The 26148-nt window shown below is 63.3% G+C and overlaps 2 protein-coding genes across 7 annotated transcripts in view; one reads left to right on the plus strand and one right to left on the minus strand.

The window, feature by feature from the left end:
* The first annotated feature begins 8400 nt into the window (after nucleotides 1-8400).
* IRF5 (interferon regulatory factor 5) lies at nucleotides 8401-15831 on the plus strand. 4 transcript variants are annotated; one of them, XM_054830890.1, is made up of 9 exons: nucleotides 8401-8560; nucleotides 10185-10366; nucleotides 11486-11675; nucleotides 12565-12620; nucleotides 12740-12770; nucleotides 12878-13153; nucleotides 13745-14134; nucleotides 14845-14963; nucleotides 15051-15831. In XM_054830890.1, the coding sequence occupies exons 2-9, from the start codon at nucleotides 10193-10195 to the stop codon at nucleotides 15282-15284; spliced, it is 1470 nt and encodes a 489-aa protein (XP_054686865.1). In that variant the 5' UTR covers nucleotides 8401-8560; nucleotides 10185-10192; the 3' UTR covers nucleotides 15285-15831. The 4 variants fall into 4 exon arrangements, with proteins under 4 accessions (XP_054686865.1, XP_054686873.1, XP_054686882.1 ...); XM_054830898.1 differs by having other exon boundaries at nucleotides 12565-12611; XM_054830907.1 differs by lacking the exon at nucleotides 12878-13153.
* A 399-nt stretch (nucleotides 15832-16230) lies between these two features.
* The window catches only part of TNPO3 (transportin 3), a 35508-nt gene continuing 25590 nt past the window's right edge, over nucleotides 16231-26148 (minus strand). The window contains exons 8-23 of one of the 3 annotated variants that reach the window (XM_054830860.1): nucleotides 25421-25567; nucleotides 24275-24382; nucleotides 23866-23957; nucleotides 22952-23091; nucleotides 22670-22861; nucleotides 21561-21652; nucleotides 20941-21017; nucleotides 20583-20643; nucleotides 19953-20093; nucleotides 19429-19545; nucleotides 18479-18573; nucleotides 18162-18318; nucleotides 17800-17967; nucleotides 17511-17623; nucleotides 16575-16666; nucleotides 16231-16427 (exon numbers count right to left, since the gene is read on the minus strand). In XM_054830860.1, the coding sequence (XP_054686835.1) occupies nucleotides 16606-16666; nucleotides 17511-17623; nucleotides 17800-17967; nucleotides 18162-18318; nucleotides 18479-18573; nucleotides 19429-19545; nucleotides 19953-20093; nucleotides 20583-20643; nucleotides 20941-21017; nucleotides 21561-21652; nucleotides 22670-22861; nucleotides 22952-23091; nucleotides 23866-23957; nucleotides 24275-24382; nucleotides 25421-25567 (1761 nt within the window). In that variant the 3' untranslated portion in view covers nucleotides 16231-16427; nucleotides 16575-16605. The remainder of the gene's footprint in view (nucleotides 16428-16574; nucleotides 16667-17510; nucleotides 17624-17799; nucleotides 17968-18161; nucleotides 18319-18478; nucleotides 18574-19428; nucleotides 19546-19952; nucleotides 20094-20582; nucleotides 20644-20940; nucleotides 21018-21560; nucleotides 21653-22669; nucleotides 22862-22951; nucleotides 23092-23865; nucleotides 23958-24274; nucleotides 24383-25420; nucleotides 25568-26148) is intronic. The other 2 variants (XM_054830870.1, XM_054830878.1) reach the window with 2 other exon arrangements.

Below are 26148 nucleotides of genomic sequence, written 5' to 3' on the forward strand. Positions count from 1 at the left end.
GGACAGGTTTCTCCTGGCTAAGCCTGCAAGTGGTGACCTGCTTCCATGTGAGCTGCGGAGAGGGCAACGGGGAGTATTAAATGAAGGAGTGAACGTATCTGAAAGGAATTCCCAGCTCCAGCTTTGCCCCGGGATGCCAGCTCCATTGTAGGGCGGTCAGACACTGAGCCGCTATCCATACTGTTACGAATCCCTCTGGGAAAGCAGCTATGGAAGCACAGCAAGACTCAAACGCTTGTTGGGAGCACAGCCTGCATCCCACCCACTCTTCAGGTCGTTTCCCAAAAGCGGTAACATCACCAAACCAAAAAAAACCCCAAAGTGTCAACGCCTGAACCCTAATCCTAGATCCTGTGCTGGGCCACCTGCAGAAGGCCCAAGGGAGGGCAGTGACAACAACTGGTGGTCTCAGAACCACGAGCTGGGAGGAGAGCACAGCAAACCTGTGCCTGATCAGCGTGAAAAAAAAAAGAAAATATGGGAGGGGTTTTTTTAAGAGTATCTTGCTGGGAGTGAGGCAGAAACCTTCTTTTGCACGTTGGGACCATGGATGAGGTTGTGGATGCACCAGGTCCGGCATGCAGACCTACGATGGGGGTGATTCGGATAGGAGGGACGAGGAACCTCTCCCAGGAATGACGTTGCGGTGACTCTGCTCTGAGGGAGGACCATGAGGTGGGCTGAGGTCCCTCAGCAGAACAACAGGTCCCGCGTGTGAAATTGGGGAAGCCCTTTGGGGTTGGGCTGCGTCCCCAGCGGCATGCCGAAGGGTGGAGGACATGGAGCTGCCTGTGGGAGTGCAGGGAAGCGGGAGCCGTGGCATCTCCACCATAAGGAATGATGTGGGAGGTCGGAGGAGCCCAAGGATGAGCAGCACGAGCGCGACTCCAGTTTTTATGGGCAAGATGACCTGAACGTGTAACACTGAGTGTCTCCACGGAAAGACTGACTCACGCCCTGCCTCAGTTTACCTCTGACCATGGGAAGATGGTGTCAAGAAACCAAAACACCGAGCCTTTCCAAATTTAAGCCAAAACAGCTCATTTCCAGTTTATTTCAACACTTCTGTGCTTTGTTCTGACCCCAGGCTGTGGCCTCTTTGGGACCCAAATGGGGGTACAACCTGGTGTGTTCCTGCACAACCACATTCCTACAGCCCCTCTCCCGAGCAGAGCCACGCGGCAGGGCTGTGACCCCCCAAAAAAACCTAAACCCAGGGCCAGGCCCTCGGCTCCTCCTGTGAAACCACGTGGCTGTAACCACGCACGAGCAGCCCCGTCATCGGGCTGGCACAGAGCGTTCGCGAACCGTTCGGCAGCGGCTCTTCACCTCGCCGGGTGGCTATAAATACCCTCGCGCTCCACGAGCGGTGCCAGGAGGCGTCGAAAGGGAAAAGCACAAACCTCCCCTGCAAAATCCAAGCGGAACAAACCAAAACTGACTCGGCGTCTGCAAATCCCCGCAGTGTTTGAAAGTGCGGGGCGGAGGGAGGAGCAGAAATCCCAACACCTGGAGCGAAGGACTTGTGAAGAACAACTTGTTGTGTGCAGGATTTAATATAGCGATGAGCAACGCGTCCCGGGGTCAGTAGCGGGGGACATAGGAATGCCCCCAGCTAATCCTCCCGCCCTGTAGTCGTCTATTTAGGGAAGCGATGGCCATGCAGAGCCGAAGGGGGCCCTGTGCTCAGCGTCCTGGCATTCCTCCACGTCCCAGCTGGCTGCTTTCCCGGCCCTGCACCCACTCCTCCCCGGCTGCTCCGGGGCAGCCATCGGCAAAACCCCCAGGGATGACAGTGGAAAGGGTCGGGTAGAGCCGTACCCCCCCATCCAGCAGGCACAGCGCCTGGGTCGAGGTCCATAGGGCTGGCTAAAAAAAAAAAAAAAATACTAAAAATTCGGTTGCGAGCCAGGAGAAGCGTCTTGCCGCTCCACCGCCCTCCCGTGCCGAGTTGTCTTTGTGGGGTTCGGCTGCAGCGCTCGGAGCGGAGGGATGAGCCGGAGGGAAGGCATTCGGGCCAGTGATGTAAGGGAGCAGCAATGCGAGGGAGCTGCCAGCCCGGGCTGCTGGTGAGCGTAAGCCCCGTGAGCGCTGCTGCCGCCAGCCAACAATGTCCTTGTCTGAGCACGGCGTTGTAACCGAGCACCGCCATGAGTCCCGGGGGGTCACTGGCAGCTCGGCGCAGGGGGCATGTGAAAGGAGGCTGAGGATGGGATGGCTACTTCGAGACCCCGTCCCGAGCACACATGCGTGCTCCCACAGGGAGGTGGGTGCGTGCCGGAGGGGCACTGCATCCCCTGCTGCCTTCCCCCCCGCCCGGAGCAGCTGGGGCTGCACACCCCTGCCAGCGTTCGGGGCATGGTGGAGGGAAGGCACGGAGTGGGCGTGTTAAATGCACGTAGTTTGGATTGGGGTTTGTTTGCTTGGGGATTTTTTTAAGGAAGAAAAAGAGGTTTTTGCTCTCGATGAGCGGAGCAGCACCAAGGAGACGTGCGTGGCCAGCAGCCCAGAGCTCCGCTTCACCCCTTTAGGCCCCAAAACTCAAAAAAAAAAAAAAAAAAAAAAGTTACTTTCTGCACCTTGTTCTCTCTGAGCTGTTGCTGCCGGGGCATGACGGTGTCTAATTTGCAAGACAAACTCCAACCGGCTGTTACGCCGTCCCCAGCGCCGGCAGGACGTGCAAATCCCCCGTCCTGGGGGCCACGGGAGGTGAATGGCGGCTCCGCACCCAGCACCCAGCTCCTTGTGTGCCTGCCGGGAGCCAGGGCTGCAGGAGGACGGCGGACACGTCCTCTCCCAGTGCGGGACGGAGGGTCCCTGCCTGGAGAGAGACGCTGCTCGAGCATGACACAAGCTGCCTCTCCTCACTCCTGGCTGTTGAGTTTTCCCCGATTCTCTCTCTGTCTCTTGGATCTGTGCTGATTTGGAGAGCTTTAGGCAAAATAAATAAATAAATAAAATGAAATGGGGAATTCCTGTTCCCGGAGCAGATTGATTTAATTAAAGCCATTTAAATCATTAAAGTGAATCCTGGGCTAAATCAACAAAGCAAGAAACCTCAAATTAATTCCATCCTTTTAGTCATGCTTTGTGTTTGTTCATTTTAATCATTTCCTTGCAGAAAGCTCTGTTATCAGGGAGCGGTCGCCGGGACATGCCTGCGCCCCAACGCAGGGGCCTCGCATGGACGGGAATACCCTGAGGATAGCCGCGTGTGTGTGCGTGTGTCCCAAACACCCCTCGGACCCGTCCTGGTGCGATCCTGGCACCGGTGACTGGCTGCAGGACGCGCCGGACACGATCCACAAGGCCAGGTCCTGTTTGTGTCTGTGTGCCGTTAGCTGAGGAGCAAGGGCAAAGCTGGTCCGGTCTCCCTCTCCTGGAAAACCAGCACATTTCCCGCTGCCCGGAAAGTTTCGGTTCATCTTCGGCTTCTCAATCACACTCTGCCCTTGGTCATCCGACCCTGGAGAGCTCTTCTTCGCTTTGGTGGCTTCCAGCTCGTCGCTTTGCACCAGCGAGGAGGAACATCCCGTTATCACTGAACTCAGCGGCACCCAAATAGCACGGCGAGTCAGGGCAACGAGCGTGCGCCGACGGGCACGGCCACCGCGGTGGACCCCTCGCAGCGCCTCGTCGTGGAGCTCGTTCATTAAATCACAGCCGGTTGTCGGCTCAATTCTTCGGATGATCTTACAGGCCGGGAAATTAAAAACAAGCTGCTGGCTGCCCATAAAAAGAAAAGGGCTTTCGGCGTGTAATCATCGAGGCCGGAGGGATCTCACAGCGCACACAAGCAGTGGGAAATGCTCCCAGGAGGAGAGGGGTGCAGGTGCGAGCCCCAGAACGTGGCTTAGTCCCAGCCCTGATCCCCTTCAAAGGTTTTGCAAAACTCACTCGAAGCTTTGCTGCCTGCTGTTCTGCCCCTCTGCCTCCCCCCGGTCCCTACGGAACCCCCTCCCACAGCAGCAGAGCTGCTCCGGTGGAGGCGCAGCCCACATCAAGGGTGCCTGGGAGCCATTTGGCTCTCTGGGGAGAAGTCCATCCCCTCCCGGCAAGGACTGCGGACATTGTGGCTCCCGACACCAAACCGCATCCGAAATTGGCAGCTGAGCCCACTGGAGGAGCCCGCTGCAAGAGGGTGGACGGGGAAGTCCTTCCCTGCGGAAAGCCGAGTCTTCCAGGCAGGAAAAGGAAAAACACCTCAACAGACACACGGTCCGAGCTCTAAAATTGTAATTTAATGGGTCGATTGAGGAGTTATTTGCAAAAACAGAACATACAAACCCAATCCCGTTGGCGCCGTGTACCTACCGCCCGCACAGAAGCTACGCTGCTTCTCCTCGCCTTCTCGGTGCCTGCCTCCCCGTGCTGCAAACAGCCCCGTTCTTCCCCAATTTCCATCATTCCTTGCAGAAATCAACACTTCCCTCCTCCCCTTCTTCCTTGGCCACCCACAACCCAACCTCAACTGCTGCCAACGTCCCTGACGTCCGTCCTTCTGTCCGGCTGTAGGTTGACCTCCACTAATCTGATGGCCCGCAGCAGGACGGCGACCTGCGCGCAGACGGCGGCCAGGACGTCGATGATGGGATCCGTCAGGTCCCGGATGCCACGGAGGATCTTCAGCAGGAACAGCAGCAGAGGTTGCAGGAGGCTGTTGAACGTCGCCGCCAAGAAGGGCTTCAAAATATGATCGCCGATGGCTCTCAGCAAACTGACCGCCAGCACCTGGAGAGGAAGGTGAATTTGGGTTAAAATGCTTGTTTTCGATGAATATTTGCATGAGTTACTCACAAGGAGCTCCCTGCTCCTCTTAGAGGTACTGAAAACGTGGTTGAGATGCACAAATTTCACTGTGGGAGGAGAAGTTTGAGATAGCGGAGAAGTTTCTCCTCTCAGTACTGAAGTATTTTGAGGTGGAAATTCCCAGAGGACGGGGAGCGGGAGGTTTATACTCGGGGTGTCAGCACGTCTCATCTCCCAGTGACCCCAGACCGGGCGTACCAGGGGCAGAAAGGTTCCTGGTGGTATCTTTGGGGTGTAACCACGGTTTTTGGAGAGCAAACCTTCTGGGTAGGTATGGAACACTCGTGTTTCTAACGCCACTCAACCTCCACCATCAAATATCTTCTGTTTCTGACCTTGGGGCTTTCTTTTCTGTTGGAGAACAAGTCCAACCTCCCCAGAAAGAGGTCCACCACTGAGATGGGACTGAGCTTTAACAACCCAGAGGTCTTCAAGGTAAACGGGGATAGAAAAAAATATCATCAGAGACTTAAAAAAATAATACAATCAGATAAAAAAGTCTCAGTTAGAGGTTGGAGGGCCTGAGTGCTCATACCACATCTCTCAGTGGCACGGAAACCAGGCTGGCTCACCTGGACCACGGTCTCGCCGAGGAAGCGAACCAACTCAATCAGGAAAACGGCGATTCCGTTGACCAGGAGCCGCGGGACGGCAAAGGATTCCCTCAGCTTCTGCTGAACCGTCTGCTCGGAGCTGCCACGGAGAAAACGAGACCTCAAAACCGGAGAGCAAACCTGCGGAGCAAATGGACCCCCGGCACCTCACCGCCTGGTCCCGGGCCCGGCGTTAAGGAGCTGGTGGGTGTCAACTGGACCGGAGGTGCCGATCCCGGCGCTGCAGGATGCGGCCGACGGTGGGAAGCTGAGCTGGGCTCTGGCCACGAAGGAAAATCCCTGGAAATGGGATGGCCTCATGTTTATCTCCCTGCCCAGGCAGCCTGGGAGCGGGACGGCTGGCCCGGCACGGCTCCGGCACGGCTCCAGTGCCCCAGCCATCTCCTCGGCACCGCATCCCGCTCACGGTAAAGCTGGCTCCACGGGAAGAGGCCACCAAATTAAGGAAGAAAAAGAGCTGGAGGTCATTCTGCACCAGGAGCCCAAAAATACATCACGCCGGTATCCGGAGCGGGCAGCTGGCCGGGGGCCCGGGAAGCGATGACGCCGAGATGCCGACAGCCCAGCTCCGGGACATCCCATCCAACATCACCCCTGCGCCCCGGGGAGCCGCTTCGGAGTCGTCAGGGCTGAGTGCTCCCTCTCACGGCCGCCCGGACCCAGGCAATCCCGGGGAGTTTTAACCAGAAATAGAAAAGTAAGAGGTGGAAAGTGCTGGGAGAAGGAAATCGGCGCCAGGTCAGGAGCGAAACACGATGTTTTTGAGAACGGTTTCGGTTCTCGGTGGAAGAAGCGAATGGGAAAGTCCCCTCCTCCGCGACTTCATGCGTGATAACCCCAAAACCCCTGATTTTTCCCCTCCTCCCCCCCTCTTTGTGTCCCAGTGAGGCCGCGGGGCAGAGAGCGGAGCTGGGGACGGGGACTGTCAAATCCGAGTCTGGTGGAGACAGTTGCCGTTAACGATGGAAAAATTAAAATAAAACATAAACCAGCGAACCCTCGGAGCCAGCTGAAGCCCCAGCGCTTCCCGAAACACGGAGGAGGATGCGAAAGGAGGAGGCGGCGGAGGGGAAACGCACGACCGTCCCGCTTCCTTCCCGTTTCCCCAAAATCTCTGCCGAAAAACCCCGACTCATCGGCGGGGCCGTCGTCTCCCACCCGTGGGCCTCCCGCTCCGGCCGCTCCCGCGGCGAGGACAGAATAACGCGGGCAAAGCTCGATCGGATGCCGAAACAGGATCCTTGAGGAAACAGCCATTCGGCAACCCCTAAATCGGCTTTTTTGGGGGCCTTTCTCCAGCGCTTTGTGCCCGGGCGTGGTTTGCACGCCGGGTAGGGAGGGACTTTGGCTGGGATGCGGAGGGAAGGTGCTCGGAGGCCCGGAGCTCCTCTCCCCACGTCCTGCGGCAGGGCAGGACCGGGATTCCCAGCCCAAATCCCCGTTCCTGGCTCGTAGGCTGGGATCCATCCATCCTGCTCCTCTCCCCCCGGGAATCCACCGGGATCTGCTCCCCCACACCCCTCTCCATGGGAATCCACCGGGATCTGCTCCTCCCCACCCTGGGAATCCACTGGGACCTGCTCCACCCACCCACCCCTGAATCCACCGGGATCTGCTCCCATCCCACTGGGAATCCACTGGGATCTGCCCCCCTCCCTGTGGGAATCCACCGGGATCTTCCCTCCCCCCCCCCGGATCTGCCCCCCTCCCTTGGAAATCCACTGGGACCCGCTCCCATCCCACTCGGAATCCACTGGGATCTACACCCCCCCCTTCCCTGTGGGAATCCACCGGGATCTGCTCCCATCCCACTGGGAATCCACCGGGATCTGCCCCTCTCCTGCTGGGAATCCACTGGGATCTGCTCCCATCCCACTCGGAATCCACTGGGATCTACACCCCACCCCCACCCCCCCACCCCCGGGAATCCACCGGGATCTGCCTCTCTCCTGCTGGGAATCCACCGGGATCTGCTCCCACCCCACTGGGAATCCACTGGGATCTACACCCCCCCCCCTTCCCGTGGGAATCCACCGGGATCTGCTCCCATCCCACTGGGAATCCACTGGGATCTCCCCCCCTCCCCCCGTGGGGATCCACCGGGATCTGCTCCCACCCCACTGGGATCTACACACACACACCCCCCTTTCCCGTGGGAATCCACCGGGATCTGCTCCCACCCCACTGGGAATCCACCGGGACCTGCCCCTCTCCCCCCCGGGAATCCCCCCCCGGAGACACCCACGGGAGTTCCGCATTCCCGCGGGGGGGAAGGGAGGCACGGCAGGGTTAGGCCGGGCTTAGGCGGTGCTTAGGCCGGGCTTAACTTCCGCCCCGCCATGAGCGGCTTAACTAAGGCGTTCACCGAGCCGTTCTCCCCCCGAAAGCCGCCCGGCCCCCACCCCCGGGACACCTCACGCGGGGGGTTAATAAGCGGCGGCAATTAAGGGGATCGTTTAATTGCCGTTCCCAAGGGGGGGGGGCCGGTACCTCTGGCGGGTCCTCCTGGGGCGGGCGGGGGGACCCGGGGGCGCCCCGGGAGCCTGGCGGGGTCTCCGCATGCCGTGGGCCCCGCCCCCCGCCCCGCCCCATTGGTGCCGCCTCCTTCGCGTTGCCGGGCAACGCCCCCGGTGGAGGGGCGGGGCGGGGGGCGGGGCCACGAGGGGAAGGGAGGGTGGGGCCCCTGCCCGCGGATGAGTGACAGCGAGCGCGGCCAATCAGAGCCCGCAGGAGGGGTGCTGGGGGGAATGCCCTCCCACTCCGGGGATTCCCCCCCCCGCGCGCGTCACGTGGAGTGGGCGATGGGCGCGGGGTATGCAAATGTATGTAAAGCATATGTTAATGAGGTGCCTGCCGCGGGGCGGGGGGGGGGGGGCACGGGACGGGACCCCGGAGGGGGACACGGGTGGGGGGACAAGGGTGGGGGGGCACACGGGAGACACGGGAGACACGGGACACGGGACACGGGACACGGGACACGCCTCGGGCGCGGTGGGGCCGGGACGGTCCCGGGGGCGGGAGTGTGACCGGTCCCGTCCCACGGCCCAGCCCACGCCCCACGGCCCGTCCCACGCCCCACGGCCCGGCCCCGCCGTGCGGAAGCGCTGGGCGGTGGCGGCCCCGGCGGCGGAGCGCAGGTGAGTCCCGGTGCCGGTTCCCCGGGGTCCCCCGTGGGCGTGGGGTGGGCGGCCGTGGGAACGGGTGTGTGTCCCCCCCCCCGAGATGGGTGCCCACGGGGTGCGTGCCCCGGGGTTAGGTGCCCGCGGGTGGGTCTCCCTGCGGGTGGGTGCCGCGGTGTGGGGTCCCGTGGGGGTGGGTGCCGTGGGCATCGCTGAGTGAGGGGGGGGGGGCAGCAGCCCGGGCACCCACGGGACCCACGGGACCCGCCACAAGCGGGCAGAGGCACCGCGGGTTCGAGGAAGTGTCCGTCCGTCCCTTCGGTCCTGCACACGCGTGTGTGCGGGCACGTGGGCTGCCACACGCGGGTGCCACGCGTGGACCAGGCTCGGGGTGACCCCCATGGCGCCCGTTACCCTGACCCCACGGGGACCGTCACTTCACTGTCCCCACGGGGCGCGAGATCTCGCCCCTCTCCACGTCCCGGGTGGGGTCTGGGGGTCGGTGTCCGTGTGCGTGTGCCCCCCCCCCCCCGTGTCCGTGTCCCCCCCGTGTTCCCGCCCCGGCTGTGACCGGCCGCGGCTCCAGCCCAGTTTTGTTTCCCCAAAGCAGCCGCAGCTTCTGCTTTCGGGGCGCAGCGTGACGCCCCCCCCCCACGCCCACGCGGGGGCGGGCGGGGCCACGGGGGACCGCGGGGACACGCGGGGTGGGCAGGGACCCCCCCAGCCCCCACCCACAGCGCCGTGTGTGTGCGTGTGTGTGTGTCCCACCCGGGGCCCGGGGACACGCGGGGGGGGCACCCACGGGTGCCGGGTCACACCTGCACACACGTGTCACGAGGTGGTCGGGCCTCAGCCCCTTTACACACACACGCACACGTGCGCGCGCACACGCACACGTCACGAGCTGGAGGGGCCTCAGCCCTTCACATGCGTGCGCACACGTGTCACGAGCCGCCCAGGTCTCAGCCCCTTTACACACGCGTGTGTGCGCACGCACACGTCATGAGCTGCTCAGGTCTCTGCGCCTTCACACACACACACACACACGCGCGTCGTGAGGTGGTGAGGCCTCAGCACCCACACACGCCCCTACACACACCCACACACACCCACACACACACACGTGTGTCACGAGCTCCCTGGGTCTCAGCCCCTTCACTCGCACACACACACACACACACACACACACGTGTTGTGAGCTGGCCGGGCCTCAGCCCCTTCTCTCACCCATGTCATGAGCTGGCCGGGTCTCAGCCCTTTCACATGCGTGTGCACGCACACACACTTCACGAGCTGCCCAGGTCTCAGCCCCTTCTCTCACCCGTGTCACGAGCTGCCCAGGCCTCAGCCCCTTCTCTCACCCGTGTCACGAGCTGCCCGGGTCTCAGCCCTTTCTCTCACCCGTGTCACGAGCTGCCCGGGTCTCAGCCCCTTCTCTCACCCGTGTCACGAGCTGCCCGGGCCTCAGCCCTTTCTCTCACCCGTGTCACGAGCTGCCCGGGTCTCAGCCCCTTCTCTCACCCGTGTCACGAGCTGCCCGGGTCTCAGCCCCTTCTCTCACCCGTGTCACGAGCTGCCCAGGCCTCGCCCCCCGGCCCGGGCTGGTGGGTACCCCGTTGCCCCAGCGCCGTGCCCCCCGCAGAGCCCGCCATGGACCCCCCTGCGCGCCGGGTGCGGCTGAAGCCCTGGCTGGTGGCGCAGGTGGACAGCCGGCGCTACCCGGGGCTGCACTGGCTGGACCCCGAGCGCAGACGCTTCGCCATCCCCTGGCGCCACGCCACCCGCCACCCCCCCGCCCCCCAGGACCACGACACCATCTTCAAGGTGATGGGGGGGGTGGGGGGGGATATGGGGGTGATGGGGGGGACATGGATGGGGGTGGGCACGGGGTGATGGGGGGGCATGGGATGGGGGGACATGGGGTGATGGGGGGACATGGATGGGGGGACATGGGGTGATGGGGGGGACATGGGATGGGGGGACATGGGATGGGAGGGGACCTGGGGTGATGGGGGGGCGTGGGATGGGGGGACATGGGGTGATGGGGGGGACATGGGGACATGGGGGGGACATGGGGACATGGGATGGGGGGCCACAGGGTGATGGGGGGGACATGGGGACATGGGATGGGGGGGACCTGGGGTGATGGGGGGGACATGGGATGGGGGGACATGGGGTGATGGGGGGGACATGGGGACATGGGATGGGGGGGACCTGGGGTGATGGGGGGGACATGGGATGGGGGACATGGGGTGATGGGGGGACATGGGGACATGGGGGGAACATGGGGACATGGGATGGGGGGACATGGGATGGGGGGCCACAGGGTGATGGGGGGGACCTGGGGTGATGGGGGGGACATGGGGACATGGGATGGAGGGACATGGGATGGGGGGCCACAGGGTGATGGGGGGGACATGGGGTGATGGGGGGGCATGGAGGACATGGGGGGACACGGGGTGATGGGGGACACAGGGGACATGGGATGGGGGGCCACAGGGTGATGGGGGGACATGGAGTGATGGGGGGACATGGAGGACATGGGGGGGGCACACACACAGGGTGATGGGGGGGACACGGGGTGATGGGGGGGCATGGGATGGGGGTGATGGGGGGGACAATGGGGACACGGGACAGAGACAGTGGGGGTGATGGGGGGGGCAAGGTGGACCCGGGTGGGGTGCCATGGGGACACGGGATGGGGGTGGCAGGGGTTGGGGGGGGGGGGGCATGGGGGGGTGTGTGTGATGGGGGGGCCAAGGGTGGGTGACGGGGGGGTCCCGGGGGGGTGATGGGGGGACAGTGGGGGGTGCTGGGGTGATGGGGGGGGCAATGGGGGTGGGGGGTGCTGGGGTGCCGATGGGGTCCCGGGGGGGGGGGGGTGCTGGGGTGCCGATGGGGTCGGGGTGCTGCGGGGCGCTGACCCCCCCCGGTGCCCCCCAGGCCTGGGCGCAGGAGACCGGGAAGTTCCGGGCGGGGCTGGACGCCCCCGACCCCGCGCGCTGGAAGGCGAATCTGCGCTGCGCGCTCAACAAGAGCCGGGAGTTCCGGCTGCTCTTCGACGGCACCCGGGCCGCGCCCCCCCAGCCCTACAAGGTCTACGAGCTCTGCCAGGGGCCCCCCGAGGGCGCAGGTACCCCCGGCGGGGGGAGGGAGGGAGGGAGGGAGGGGGGCACCCCAGGACGTCCCAGGGACCCGGCACCCCGTAACGCCCCACGACACCCCAGCACCCCCCCCCCCCCGTAACACCCCAGCACCCCCTAACATCCCAGCACCCCCCCAGCACCCCATAATACCCCCCTAACATCCCAGCACCCTCCCATAACACCCCAGCACCCCCCAACATTCCAGCACCCCCCTAACGTCCCAGCACCCCCCCATAATACCCCAGCACCCCCCAACATTCCAGCACCCCACAACACCCCAGCACCCCCTAACACCCCAGCACCCCCTAACATCCCAGCACCCCCCCAGCACCCCATAATACCCCCTAACATCCCAGCACCCCCTAACATCCCAGCACCCCACAGGGACCCAGCATCCCATAACACCCCAGCACCCCCCCGTTACACCCCAGCACCCCCCCAACATCCCAGCACCCCATAACACCCCAGCACCCCGTTACACCCCAGCACCCTCTGAGGTACCCAGCACCCCACAAGGACCCAGTGCCCCACAGGGACCCGGCACCCCATAACACCCCAGCACCCCGTAAGGACCCCACACTCCATGAAGCTTCAGCACCCCACAAGGACCCAGCACCCGCAAAGCCCCAGCACCCCCTGAGTCCCCAGCACCCCACAAGCCCCCCCCCACCCCATAAGGACCCAGCACCCCACAGGGACCTGGCACCCCATAACACCCCAGCACCCAATGGGTCCCCAGCACCCCACAAGGACCCAGCACCCTGTGGATCCTCAGCACCCCACGAGCCCCCCCCACCCTCCAAAGCCCCAGCACCCCACAAGGACCCAGCACCCCACAAGTCCCCCTGCGCCCCCCAGCCCGTGTCTCCCTTGCAGACGGGGTGGCCGAGGATGACTACGGCTGCGACGAGGAGGAGGAGGAGGTCAGCCAGGTACCCACGGGGGGTCGGGGTGTGGGACCCCCAAACCGGGGACACCCTGGGGGGGGGTGGGTGTTGGGGGAGCCCTGCACCCCCATCCCGTAACGCTGCTCCCCCCGCCCCCCCCCCAGCTCCAGAAGATGACGTCGCTGAGCATCAGCGGTGAGTGGGGGGCACCGGGTGGGTGGGGGTGCGGGGTGCACCCGCCCAGCGGTTTTGGGGGGCGGTTGGGGGTCGCGGCCGCCCTCCGACTCCGCGCTGTGCCCCAGACACCCAGCACGGGGGGGACCTGCTGCCCCCCTACCCCTGGCCCAAGGAGGAGCCCCCCTTCGGCAGCGGCTGCCCGCTGGGGCCCTTCGTGCCGCCCCCCCCGGCGCTGCTCCCCGGGGAGGGGGGGGGCACCCACGGGACCCTCGAGCTGCCCCCCGCCGCCCTCGCCGAGACGGGGCCCCCCCTGGGCACCCTGGGGCCCCCGGCCGCCTGCCCGCTGGCACCCATGGAACACGTCATCCCCAACCTGCTCATCAGCCCCCACATGCTGCCGCGTACGCTGGGGGGGCCGGGGGGTGGGGGGGACACGGGGGGAGGGAGCTGGGGGGGGTGGGAGGTGGCGCTGGGGTGGGGGGGACATGGGGGGGGGTGGGGGGGACACGGGGGGAGGGAGCTGGGGGGCATTGAGGGGGGGCTGTGGGGTGGGGGGGAGCTGGGGGGTTGCATGAGTCGGGGGGGGTGGGCATAGGGTGGTGTGGGTGGGGGGCTGTGGGACACACACACGGGTGGGGGGGCAGGAGGGGGATGGGGGGTGTGGGTGGGGGGCTGGGTGAGGTGCTGGGTGTGGGCATGGGGTGGCAGCGGGGGGGGGGGGCTGAGGGGTGGCCGTGGGTGCCCATGGGGTGCCTTGGGGTGGCTGTGGGGTGGTGGTGGTGGGGAGGGGGGGTGGCCGTGGGGTGGCCGTGGGTGCCCGTGGGGTGCCTTGGGGTGGCTGTGGGGTGGCCATGGGGTGCCCGTGGGGTGCCTTGGGGTGGCCGTGGGGTGGTGGTGGGTGGGGTTGGTCGTGGGTGCCTGTGGGGCGGCCGTGGGGCGGCCGTGGGGCGTTCCCCGCGCGGGCAGCTCTGACGTCCGCGTCCCTTCGGCAGTGACCGACCTGGAGCTCAAGTTCCAGTACCGCGGCCGCCAGGTCTGCGTCCTCACCATCAGCAACCCCCACGGCTGCCGCCTCTTCCACAGCAGCCTGGAGCCCACGCAGGAGCAGGTGGAGCTTTTCGGGCCGCTGACGCTGGAGCAGGTCCGGTTCCCCGCCACCGACGCCATCCCCAACGAGAAGCAGCGGTTCTACACCCACCAGCTCCTGGACGTGCTGGACCGCGGGCTGATCCTGGAGCTCCAGGGTCAGGACATCTACGCCATCCGCCTCTGCCAGTGCAAGGTCTTCTGGACGGGACCCTGCGCCGGCCCCCGCGCCGGCCCCAACCCCATCGAGAGGGAGAAGAAAACCAAACTCTTCAGCCTGGAGGGGTTCCTCAATGGTCAGACACGGGGGGGGGGGGGATTGTCCTCTGCGTCCCTTGGGGACGGCGGGTGGGATGGGGGACGCTGGGTGGGATGGGGGGGACATTCAGTGGGATGGGGGGGACATTCGGGGGGATGGGGGGATGGTGGGTGGAGGGACACTGGGTGGGATGGGGGGACGGTGGGTGGGATGGAGGGATGCCAGGTGAGATGGGGGACAGTGGATGGGATGGGGGGACAGTGGGTAGGATGGGGGGACAGCAGGTGGGATGGGGGGACACTGGGTGGAGGGACACTGGGTGGGATGGGGGGCGACATTCAGTGGGATGGGGGGACACTGGGTGGGATGAGGGGATGGTGGGTGGAGGGACACTGGGTGGGATGGAAGGACACCAGGTGGGGTGGGGGGATGCCAGGTGGGATGGGGGACACTGGGTGGGATGGGGGACGGTGGATGGGATGGGGGGACAGTGGGTAGGATGGGGGGACACCAGGTGGGATGGGGGGACACTGGGTGGAGGGACACTGGGTGGGATGGGGGGTGACATTCAGTGGGATGGGGGGACGGTGGGTGGGATGGGGGGACACCAGGTGGGGTGGGGGGACGGTGGGTGGAGGGACGGCAGGTGGGATGGGGGACACTGGGTGGGACGGGGGACACTGGGTGGGACAGACAGCCTGGTGCGATGCTCCATCCCGCCCCTCACCGCGGCGTCCGGCCCCGCAGACCTCATCCTGTTCCAGAAGGGTCAGACCAGCACCCCCCCACCCTTCGAGATCTTCTTCTGCTTCGGCGAAGAGTGGCCGGACCAGAAACCGAAGGAGAAGAAGCTCATCACGGTGCAGGTGAGGGGACGGGGACACCCCGGGGTGCCCGGACGGACGCACGGGTGGGTGTCCCTGTGCCGGCTGACGTGGCGGGGACTCTCGCAGGTGGTGCCGGTGGCGGCGCGGCTGCTGCTGGAGATGTTCTCGGGAGAGCTGTCCTGGTCGGCCGACAGCATCCCGCTGCAGATCTCCCACCCCGACCTCAAGGACAAGATGGTGGAGCAGTTCAAGGAGCTTCACCAGCTCTGGCAGAACCAGCAGCGGCTGCCGCCGGCACAACCGGAGCCCGGACCCCCCGCCGGACCCTGGGTGCTGCCGCCCGGCTCCCTGCCCCAGTGATGGGGGGGGGGGGGACGGGACACGGGGGCCCCCGCTGGGTCCCATGGGTGCTCCGGGGGAGGAGGGGACCACGCTCGCCCAGGACCCACCTCCCCGGAGCACCCGCGCTGTGATATTGGGGGGGTCCCCACCCCCCAGCCCTCCGGCAAAAAACTGGACCCGGACCCCCCCCACCCAGGGATGGGGGTGGCTGCACCGGGCACCCAAAGACCAAATCCAGGCAACGGCCCCGAGGGAAGAACCAGGCCAGGACTTGGGGTGTTTGTTTGGTTTTTTTTGTTAATTTATTTCTTTTTTTTTCAGTTTTTTGTTGTTTTTATTGTTCTCGAGATGGCTACAGACCCCCGAGGGAACAGCACGCGCTCCAGCCCCGGCCCCGCACTTGCTCGAGCCGTTCTCCTCCCCGCACGCTCCAACCCTAAAATAAACCAAATAAAACCCCTCAAAAAAAAAAAAAAAAAAAAAAAAAAGCAACCAAAACAAAACCAAAAAACCAAACCCAAAAAAACAAACTAAAAAAAGAAGGAAAAAAAAAAAAGAAATATAATATATATATTTAAAGAGTCCGTCCCGCCTGCATCGTCTCCGGGAGGTCGCCCCCAGGCAGGACGCGGCGGGCTCGGGGAGGGGAGGGCAGAGCCCCGGCGTCCCCCTCCTGCGCGGGGGGAGACCCTGCAGCTGCTTGAAACCCCCCGTCTTGCCTGAAATTACGTTTATGGGGGGCTCGTTGTGGTGGGGTTTTTTTTTTTTTCTTCTTTTTTTTTTCTTTTTTTTTTTTTTTTTCTCCATTTCACAGAAAGTTTTCTACTTCGCACTCTTGTTTCGCTGCCGGGCAAATCCGTTTTCCGGTGGCGGGTTGGTTTTGTGGCGGTTTTGGGGTTTTTTCGCGTCTTTTTTTTTTCTTTTTTTCTTTTTTTCTCCCCCCCCTCCCCCCCCCCCCCGTTGGTTTGTTTTCTTGTTTCGGTAGCCGACGTTCGGGAAGCAAATCCGCCGGGAAAGCGGGATCCTCGAGCCGTCCCTCCCGCGGCGCCGGCCCCGGGACGCGCTGGAGCGAGTGGAGCCCTCGGCCACGATGAACTTTGCTGATTGTGGGACACGTTCTTGGGTTTCTTCGTTTCCTGTCTTCTAATTAAAAAGACATTCCTGGGAGAAGGAGGGGGGGGGGAGAGAGGGGTCACCGGCGTCCCCCCTGCCTCTCGGGGCCAGCGTGGCCCCGGCCCCACGGCGTCACAGCCCCGGGGTGCCCCCAAAGCCGCCGTGGGGGTCGGGGTGCCTGTGGGTGGCTCTTACCTGGGCGCCGGGCGCCGTGCCGGAGCAGGAGCTATCGGAACAAGCGGGTGAAGTCCCGCAGAGCCCAGCAGACTTGTTTACATTCCTCGGCGCTGCAAAACAAGGGGGGACGTTGGGGGGGGACACGTTCGGGGGGATGGGGAAGGCGTCCCCCCCCCCTGCCCAGCACAGCCCTCCCGGTACGAGATGGCGGGGGGGGAACCGGGAGCCCGGCAGCTCGGCTCCGGGACGGTGGGGGGAGATGGAGGGACAACCGTCGGGGATCAAACGGGCTCGGCTGCCCCGGGGACGGGGATGGAGGGGACCGGAGTGTCACGGCCGGAGCCAGGAGCAGCCAGCCGCCCCCCGGGACGAGCCCAGCAGGAGATTCGGGCTCTGGGATTTCTCCGGGCCTGGCAGGGTTTGGGGGCCGAGCGGCCGAAGCCCCCCGCTCGCGGCAGCACGGGGGGACAGGGAGCCCCGGCTCAGAGTGGGCTACGGCTGCGCCGCGCTGATCCTGCCCCGGCCCCGGGAGCGGACGCGGCCCCGTCGCAGCAGCGCGGCCGGGAAGCGGTGAGTCACAGGGCCGGGGAGCCGGAGGGACGGCGGGGAGGTGCAGGACTTGTGAAAGCCACCCGCGCCCCGGCAGGGAGGGACGCCGGCTCCCCGGGGTCAGGCAAGAGCAGCAAAACCTGTTCAGTGATGGCGAAGGCGCCACGCGCGCTGCGAAGCGAGGGCCTTCCGCTTCCCGGGAATGCCGGGGACGAGACATCCCAGCGGATCCGTGGGCAGGGGCTGGGGGCAACGTCCCGCCAGAACGCCCGGCTCCGGGGGAGACGCTCCGGGGCTGAGCCGCGCAGATGCCAAGGGCTCTATAACGCCGAGGCGCGGCGGCCGCGTGCCGTCCTGGCTCCCGGCATCGCACCCTGCCCCGCTCCGGCACGGCGGCACGCTCACCTCGTCACCTGCTTGTGGAAGTCCGTCAGCTGTTTGTGTGTGACCTGGATGGCTCCTCCCGTCGTTTCCTTTGGTAAACCCTTCAGCGAGTTCTCCAGCCAGCGACAAAACGTCTGCAGGAAGCGAGAGGAGGGAGAAGCTCACGACGCGGAGCCAAACCCATCTCCCGGTTTGGGGGAAAACCGTAGGATTTGGCTCCGTGGGAGCCCGAATCCGCACTGGGACAACTCAGGGCCGAAGCCCGACCTCCCCCGTGCCTTTTCGGGGGGGTACGTCCCGTCCCTCTCACCGGCCGGTTGATCTGCATGATCTCCCAGAGCACCTCGGCGACGTCGGGCAGGGTGTACGGCGGCAGGCAGAAGCAGCACGTGTGCAGCAGTTGGTTGACGAGCTGCTGGCCCAGCTGGTTCATCACTTGGCTGATGAGCTCCTTCCGCACGTCAAAGTCCTCCTCGTGCTGCGGGAGGAAGAGGAGGAGGGCGCTGAGCAACGCCCGGCGACGGGAACACGCTGCTCCCAGAGCGTCTGCGCCGGCAGCGGCGGGGTAACCGCAGCTGGTTCGGCTACGGCAGCACGACCGGCCCTCGCCGACGAAGGAGGAAGACACCCCCCCCCTCCTCGCCACGAGGGACGAGCCCAGGGGTGACTCACGTCGTTGGCCACCCCGGTGTGGATGAGATCGCGCAGGAACTTCATGACGCTGCAGTTGGCGTCCCGGTGATCCAGGGTGGTGGCGGCGATGGCCCATTGCAGGATGGGGATCATCACCTGGCTGCGCAGCAGGGTGACGGGGCTGCGCTGGATAAACCTGGCCGGGCAGAGGACGGACAGACGGACGTTACCGGCACCCACCTGGTATCCACGGAGAGGGGAGAGCTCCCACGGGCGTGTGGGGGACCCCTCCGCAGGGACAGAGGGGTCAGGGTGTCCTCGCGCGGCCGGACAAGGCGACAGGAGAGCGCGGGTACCTGGCTGCTAGTCGGAAGAGGTCGTCCACGGTGTCGGGGTGGTTCTGAAGGCCGTTGGGCTGCTCCAGGAGTTGGAAGGTGGGTATGCATAGCGCCTAGGAGAAGGGGCGCGGGGAATCCGTTAGCAATTAGCTACGATTACACCTCAAACCGCCCCTCACTCTGCAGGGAGATTTCCAGCATGGACCACAGCGGAGCGGATCAGACCCTGGCTCCTCCTCCGTCACGGCCAGGGTACGTGTCCCCAGGCAGCAACGCCTTCCTCGGCGGTCGGTTCCTCCAACAAGAAGCCACTCGCCACTTCTGCTTTAACCGAAAAACTTCCCCTCCTCGGTTTTGGTCACCAAGGGAGGTGGGAGCAGAGAGGTGCTGGGACCAGCCCGGGTCTGCATCAGCGCCCCGTGGAAAGTGCTTCAGGCAAACCCTCCTTTTGCCTTCCCTGTGAGCGCAGAGGGGAAAAGGGGAGCAACGAGGCGGGGAAGGGAGCATGAGTCTGATGAGGAGCGGCTGATGAACTGGGGGTGTTGAGCGTGGAGAAGAGGAGGCTGAGAGGAGGCCTCATTGCTCCCTACAACTCCCTGGAAGGAGGGTGCAGCCAGGTGGGTGTTGGTCTCTTCTCCCAAGGAACAAGCGATAGGACAAGAGGAAATGGCCTCAGGTTGTGCCAGGGAGGTTTAGATTGGGTATCAGGGAAAATTTCTTCCCCCAAAGGGTTGTCAAGCCCTGGGACAGGCTGCCCAGGGACGTGGTGGAGTCCCCATCCCTGGAGGTGTTTAAAAGCCGTGTGGATGTGGTGCTTGGGGACATGGGTTAGTGGTGGGATTGGCGGTGCTGGGCTAGCGGTTGGACTTGGTGATCTTAAGGGTCTTTTCCAACCCGACTGATTCTGTAGTTCTACGCTTTAGAAACCCGGGAACCAAAGAACCCGACCCGCTGGCCGCAGCGCCCACCTGCAGCATGTCGAGCAGTCCCTGCCGGCAGCCTTCCTCCATGCCGTACTCATCCACCAGGATGCTGCCCAGATAGAGGAAACAGGAGTGCTGGTGCGCCCGGTACACGTTCACCATCTGCGGGGAGACAACACGCGCTGCCTGGCATCGTGGGTGTCTCCTGCCCGCCGCCCGCGCCGCTGCCAGAGGACACCCCGTCCAGGAGCGGCGCGACGTGGAGTTTCACGCAACCCTTTCAAATTACAGATACAACCGCAGGGTTCCCACCCCCTGCAGAGCATCAATCGGGCAGAGCTCAGCTCTTCCCCGCGGTTCAAAGGCTCCCTCTGCTCCCCAAGGGTTTAATGCAGGAACTCCCGAGACCGCCGGCATTTACTGCGGCGCTTTCCAGCGCCGGCAGCCGCCCACGAGACGCGCCCGCCTGCTGACGCCGACCGAACGAGTCTTTTTCTGAAGCCGGCTCCAAGCCCGGGACCGCAGCGTCCCCGCAGAGGTGCTGAGCGCGGGATTTCTCACCCCCTTACCTGGGTGACGAGCGGTTGCAGCAGAGCGGCGGAGCCTTTGCCCACGCAGCGGACGGCGAAGCGCAGGCACCGGCAGCACCGTTCCACGATGCGGTTATCGGCACTGTGTTTGTTCAGGGTCTCTGACAGCACGGGCCAGATCTGAGCACACAGGGGGTTAAAGCCGAACGCGGGGACGCGGCGTACCCCAACACCCAAATCCCTGAACCGTCAGGCTGTCGCCGCTCGGGTCCCGGCACCGAGAGGAACCTGCGTTCCGGGACCCGTAAATTAGCTTTACGGAGGAGCGCAGAGCTCGGAGCGGCTCGACACCTCCGGTGCAGCGCTGCGAACGTTACGGGGGCAGGGAAATCACAGCGCCTGGGACGCTCCCAGAGCCAGGTCCCCTTCCGGGGGCTGAAAAACCGATTCCCGCCCCAGCAGCCATCCCTGCTTCCAGGAGGGACGGCTTTGCGCCAGCAGCTTCCCTCCCCGACGCTGCGCAGCCCCAGCCAGAGGTGCTGGCCGACGTGCAGATCTGCCCGGCAGCTGGGGACTGTGACCGAACTGCCCGCCCGCCACGACACCCCCATCAATCCCCCCCCCCCCCCCCCAAATTCCTTCCCCAAATCCCGACCCGCTGGCACTCACTTCCTGAATGACTTTTTGGCACGGATGGATCTGTCCATTTTCTACAATGGGGTTGGTGTGTCTGTGAAAAGCAGCAAAAGGGTTAACGGTATTTGTTTATTTTCTTTCGTAACAGTCAGGTTTTGTGTGGAAAGCCGAAGAAACGGGTCGGAGGCTCGAGCACCCGGCCAAGGCTGCGGGAAGGGGACCGGGAACTGGCTCAGAGGGGCTGGAGATCCTTGAAGCCGGTGAAGAAGCAGCTGCCAGCCCGGGGCCGGGGGAAAAGGAGCCGTGATTAATTCCGTCTGAAGTCCCTGGGTGAGCAGCTCTGACTCCCAAGCTCACCCGCCCCACGCTGCCCCGGCCCCTCCGCCCTTACCTAAATATGACGGCGAGTCGATCCAGGGGCACGGTAGGGTCTGAGGAGAGGCCGTTGCTCGGCTCCTGAGAAAGCAGCTGGAAAACGGGGGAAAACGAGGGGATTTCAGGACCACAGGCAGCCCCGTTCCCAGTAAAGACCCAATAACCGCTGCCCGGACACCAGACCCCACCGCTCTCCTCGGAGATTTCTACCCCGGTTCTGCACAGAAAGGTCACTAGGGCCAGCACGTTTTCGGGACAGCCAAACGTGACATTTTGGGGCCACGTGCCCCACAGGGAAGTTGAGTTCCATCCTGGGGACGCGGGGTGAAAGCTCCTTCAGGAGAGCTCTTGGGCTCCTGGCACATAAACTGATTTTTAGGGACCGTTTTCTTCCCGTTTCTCCCCTTACACGCTCTACCAGCCAGGTATTTCTCAGCCAGGAGAGACTTGGGCACAAATCCTGTCTCGGTCCCGGACTCCTCGCACACCTCCGGCTTTGAGGACACCCAACGACCGCAGCAGACCAAGCCACCGGGCAAAGATGGAACCGCGGCAGCTCGATGGCCTCCGATTTGTCCCCTCCAAACCCAGCGACGGCCAAGGAGCGCGTTAACGCGGTTCCGAGCGGGGACGTACCTTCTTCAGCGCCATCACCTGTACGGCACAGAGTTCGCTGAGGCATTCTGCTATCTTCTCCAAGGGGAGCCTGGCCAGGACCAAGGCTGTCCCTGAAAGGCAAGAGGAGACAGGCTCAGGAGCAGGAATGCAGCGTAGGAGTGCGGTGGGTGAAAACACAACACCGACGAGGTTCCCAAACAGGCCCTGCCTGCTGCCTGCCCTGCCTGCCGCCTGTCCTGCCTGCACGTAGGGCAAGGGAGAGGGGACTGGAAGATGTTTCTCCGCAGTTTGAAACCAAATCTTTGGTTAAACCAGACACCGAAATATTTTTGGCGGGGCAGGAAGGAGGAAGGGATGATCTGAAGGCGGACAGACATCACAAGCGCCACACCGGGAGGAAGAAATTCCCCCCCAAGCTCACGTATCCATTGCGTTGTTTTAAACGACGAGAAAATACTCTGCGGCAGGACGAGGAGCAGCTCAGAAGCGTGGCTAACGCTGCTTGCCTCCACATTCGAGCGCAAATGAGTGAAAAACCACGAGTTTTGTCTCTCTAGTCGCACACCCCGGCTGCAGAGCCGCAAGCTGCAGAGCTGCCCCGTTTGTAAAGGCTTCGGAAGCACTCGAAGCCTCGGTGAGGCGCGGACACGAGTCCTGCGGGGCCGCAAGAGCAGCCGGGGCGGGAGAGGCACACGATGCCCAACAGCCGAAGGCCCGGTGGGAAGCGAACGCTCCCACTGCAGGCTGGAGTTGAAAAACCGCATTCTTGTGCCCAAACGGTCCCTAAAAGGAGAAATATTTGCAATTTTCCACCCCGCGCGGATGATTTCCACGTGCTCAGACAGAGCAGTAACGCATCGCTAATTTGGTGTGAGCGTTTCAAACGTTTTCTTCCTGCGTTCCGGGTTCAGAGCTGGGATGGAGCCAGCTGACGGAGGGATCTCCTTCCACCTCCTGCCCCAAGCGAGCTCTTGGCTCCAACCGCGGACACGCAGAGTGCCCCAGGGCAAACCCAAACGCTCTGATCTAAGAAAAACCACCTGAAAAGGGGGTTGCAGCACCCGTGGTGAGCGTTCCCCCCCCCCCAAAAAAAAACCAAAAACCACCGACAGCTTTTCCGTACGCACCTTTCAGGAGCCCCACGGCAGCCTCTGGAGAGAGCGTGAAGGAGTCGAGGGAACGGGCTATCTCCAGCAGCCCGTTAAAGTGCTGAGCCATGTGGTCCCGGCATACCGAGCAGATATTGTGGATGGCTTTGGCCGCCGCCGAAGCCAACCGCCTGTCGCACAGACCTTTCATCAAATAACCCAGCACGGGATCTGCGGAGGAGAAAAACGGGGTGAGGAAGGGGTGGCGGGGCCCAGGCTGGCCGCGGGGCAGGGCGGTGGCGTGGGCAGGAGGGGACTCACCCAGGAACTGGGGGTTTCTGTCCACCACCTCGCTCATCTCTCCCACCAGCTCGATGCTGGTGTAACGGACGGCGGTGTGCACCGTCTCGGGGAGGCGAACCACCCCCTCCAGCACCTCCACCAGCGTCGGGTTGTTCTCCCTGCGGGGGAAAAAGCAGCCGGCTCAGCCCCAAGGCACGTCCCGGATCATTTCTGCTGAGCAGCTGGTTTTATGGAACCCTGGGGATCTCTTTAGCCTCGCTCAGCGTCAGCCAGGCGAAGCTGGAGAGCCCAGGCTGGGGCTGGGATCCTGACGCACAGCCGCCTCCGGCTTCACCTTTAAGAGGAGACTTAAATACCTGCAGTAAGAGCACTCGCGGCGCAAGAACAAAGCTAATTAATCCTCCGGGGACAGCAAAAAGCCAGAGGAGCCTGTTCCCAGAGCGGGAGGGTGCTACCGGGCGAGTCCCAGGAGCCCACGTCGGTGGCAGGGCTCTGGCTCGCCCGGCACCGCCTGCCTTCTCGTGGGAAGAGCAGAGCTGAGCTCGGCAAAAACCTTGTGGGACACGCTGGCGGGGAGCGGGCTCCCCCGTGCTCCAGCAGCGCAAGGCTGGCGCTCTCGGAAACAAAGCAGAAGGAAAAACTGAAGATAAAAAGCAGCGAGAGCAGCCTTGACATTGCTTTCGAGAGATAAACCGATGGGAAAACAAAGCCTTATCCTGTTTCACCAGGGCTGAACTCAAGCGCGTGGCATTAAAGTGCCCAGACAGGCAGAGAGGAGACCTGGGAAGGTCCCGCGGCTTCACGCGGTCCCAGCTCTGCCCTGGACCCGTATTCCCGGCCGGGAAGCGGAGAACTCAACCTGCAAAGCTCTCCTGGAGGCGAGGCCTGAGCCCACGGCCCTCGCAGACACCAGCAGGACGGTCAACACTCACTGGTCAACGCTCTTAGCGATGGAGGCCATGATGAAGAGGACGGCTTCCGTCACCTCCCAGGGTGGATTCCCGTCCTTCAGAGTCGCATAAAGCTGCAAGAGGGAGAATCGGTCACCAGAGAAGCTACAAACAGAGCTCGGGGAACGCGGTCGCGAATCCCACCCCGTGAGAGGGCCACCCGTTCCTCACCTCCTCCCGCACGCGTGAAATACCAGACTCCAGGCGTGGACCTGCCTAAACCCTCCGGTCCCACAGACCGCCCTGCTGTTTTGGGACCAGAGGACCGATCCCCAGCCAGTACCCCGCGACGGGAGACCTCCCGCTTCGTCCCCACCACCCAGACGCGGTTGCTTCCTTGTGCACGAGGAGATGGATGCAACTGCTCCTCAGGATGCTCCTGCAAACCCACCTGAGCGAAACACTCCACCGATCCCACCAGGAAGATCAGGTCCTTCACCAGGTCCGAGACTCGCATCCGGAACTCCCCAAAATCATCCGTCTCCTCTGGGACACCCTCCTAACAGAGACGAGGGAGGAGGGAAAAAGGGTGAGAGCAGCTCAGGGAAATCCCGAAGGGGACGGGAAGGGGAGCCGCGCACAAAGAGAACTCCAACGGCCCCACACGCGCCGTGCGCTCCTGCTCTGACGCGCGGACCAAGGGAATCAAGGAGGTGAGGAGCAAAGGCAGAGACGGAAGGAGGATAAAGCGTCCCAGACTTTGAGGGGGACGACGACAGCACTGCGGCTGGCGAGCTGTGCAAACTTTATTCTGACAAAACCGGCCCCGAGCAGGGCACAACGCGGCTCAAAACGGGCCCAGGCGGGAGAGGGTCATCCCGCAGCAGCTGGGCGCCAGACAGCTGTTAGAACAAGAGCCGACTTAACGAAAAGAGGTTTAATACAGCAATTTTAACGACTCTCCATCCTCTCTCTTGCAATTCCTCCTCTGAGGGAGGTTCTCCTCCCCCTCTGCTCTGCCCTGGTCAGGCCACATCTGGAGTTCTGTGTCCAGTGCTGGGCTCCCCAGTTCAAGACAGACAGGGAACTACTGGGGAGAGTCCAGCCGAGGGCTACGAGGATGAGGAGGGGGCTGGAGCATCTCTCGTATGAGGAAAGGCTGAGAGAGCTGGGGCTGGTTAGCCTGGAGAAGAGAAGGCTGAGAGGGGATCTGATCAATGCTTATCAATATCTAAAGGGTGGGTGTCAAGAGGATGGGGCCAGACTCTTCTCAGTGGTGCCCAGCGACAGGACAAGGGGCAACGGGCACAAACTGGAACACAGAAGTTCCATCTCAATGTGAGGAAAAATTTCTTCCCTCTGAGGGTGACCGAGCCCTGGGACAGGCTGCCCAGAGAGGTTGTGGAGTCTCCTTCTCTGGAGAGATTCCAAACCCGCCTGGACGCCATCCTGTGCGACCTGCTCTGGGTGATCCTGCTCTAGCAGGGGGTTGGACCAGATGATCTCCAGAGGTCCCTGCCCACCCCCACCAGTCTGGGGTTCCGTGAATCCTCCCGCCCTGCTGCCTCCAGAGCAAACAACGCCAACGCAGCCTTACGTGGTCCGAGTCAAGCTGGCAGTGTCTGGCCAGAGCGTGGAGAAGGCGCTGGATGTAGGCTTTGAAGATGCTGTGGATGACCGCATCGTCTGTCTTGTACAGGTGCTCCCCTAGTCTGTACCAGAAGTTAAATGAAATTTCTACCACCTGTTTCGAAAGAAAAATTCAACGTCTCGTTAGCAACAGGGCATTTTTTTTTTCTTTTCTCCGCTCTGCTGGCGCTCCCGACAGAGAAATCTTTTCTGGGGTACCACAGATTTCCATCAGCGCCGCTTCATCACGCGATGATGCAACATGGACTGGTTCCCCCAGCTTCACTCATCTCTGCCGCTTGTCACTCAATGAAGGATTTTAAACCCACCGAGTTAATCTGAAAACCCCTCACCAGCCCTCAGAAGTAAAGCCTCTTCTCTGCAAAATTAACATCGAAGCCTAAGAACCGTCTCTTGCTTCAAAGCGCGGACATCGCCTCATTTCACACCGCTCATGTCCGCCAGCGATAAGGTTTTATCTCCCTGCCCCGACGCGATTCGTGCCCTTGCTCGGGCAGCAGGAGATGTTTAATTCCCACCCTGCCCCAAAAAGCTACGGGGAATTTTGCTGCTTGTGGGTACGCTGTCCTCACCAGAGCGCCGCAGCAGTGGAAGAGTTTGCCCACCCAGAGCCGATCCTCTCACCGCCTCTGCATTTAATTCAATTTAATTTCATCCCGATGGGATGCGAGGGGG

This window comes from Grus americana, chromosome 1 (genome assembly GCF_028858705.1).
Source record: "Grus americana isolate bGruAme1 chromosome 1, bGruAme1.mat, whole genome shotgun sequence".
Classification (NCBI taxonomy): Eukaryota; Metazoa; Chordata; class Aves; order Gruiformes; family Gruidae; genus Grus; species Grus americana.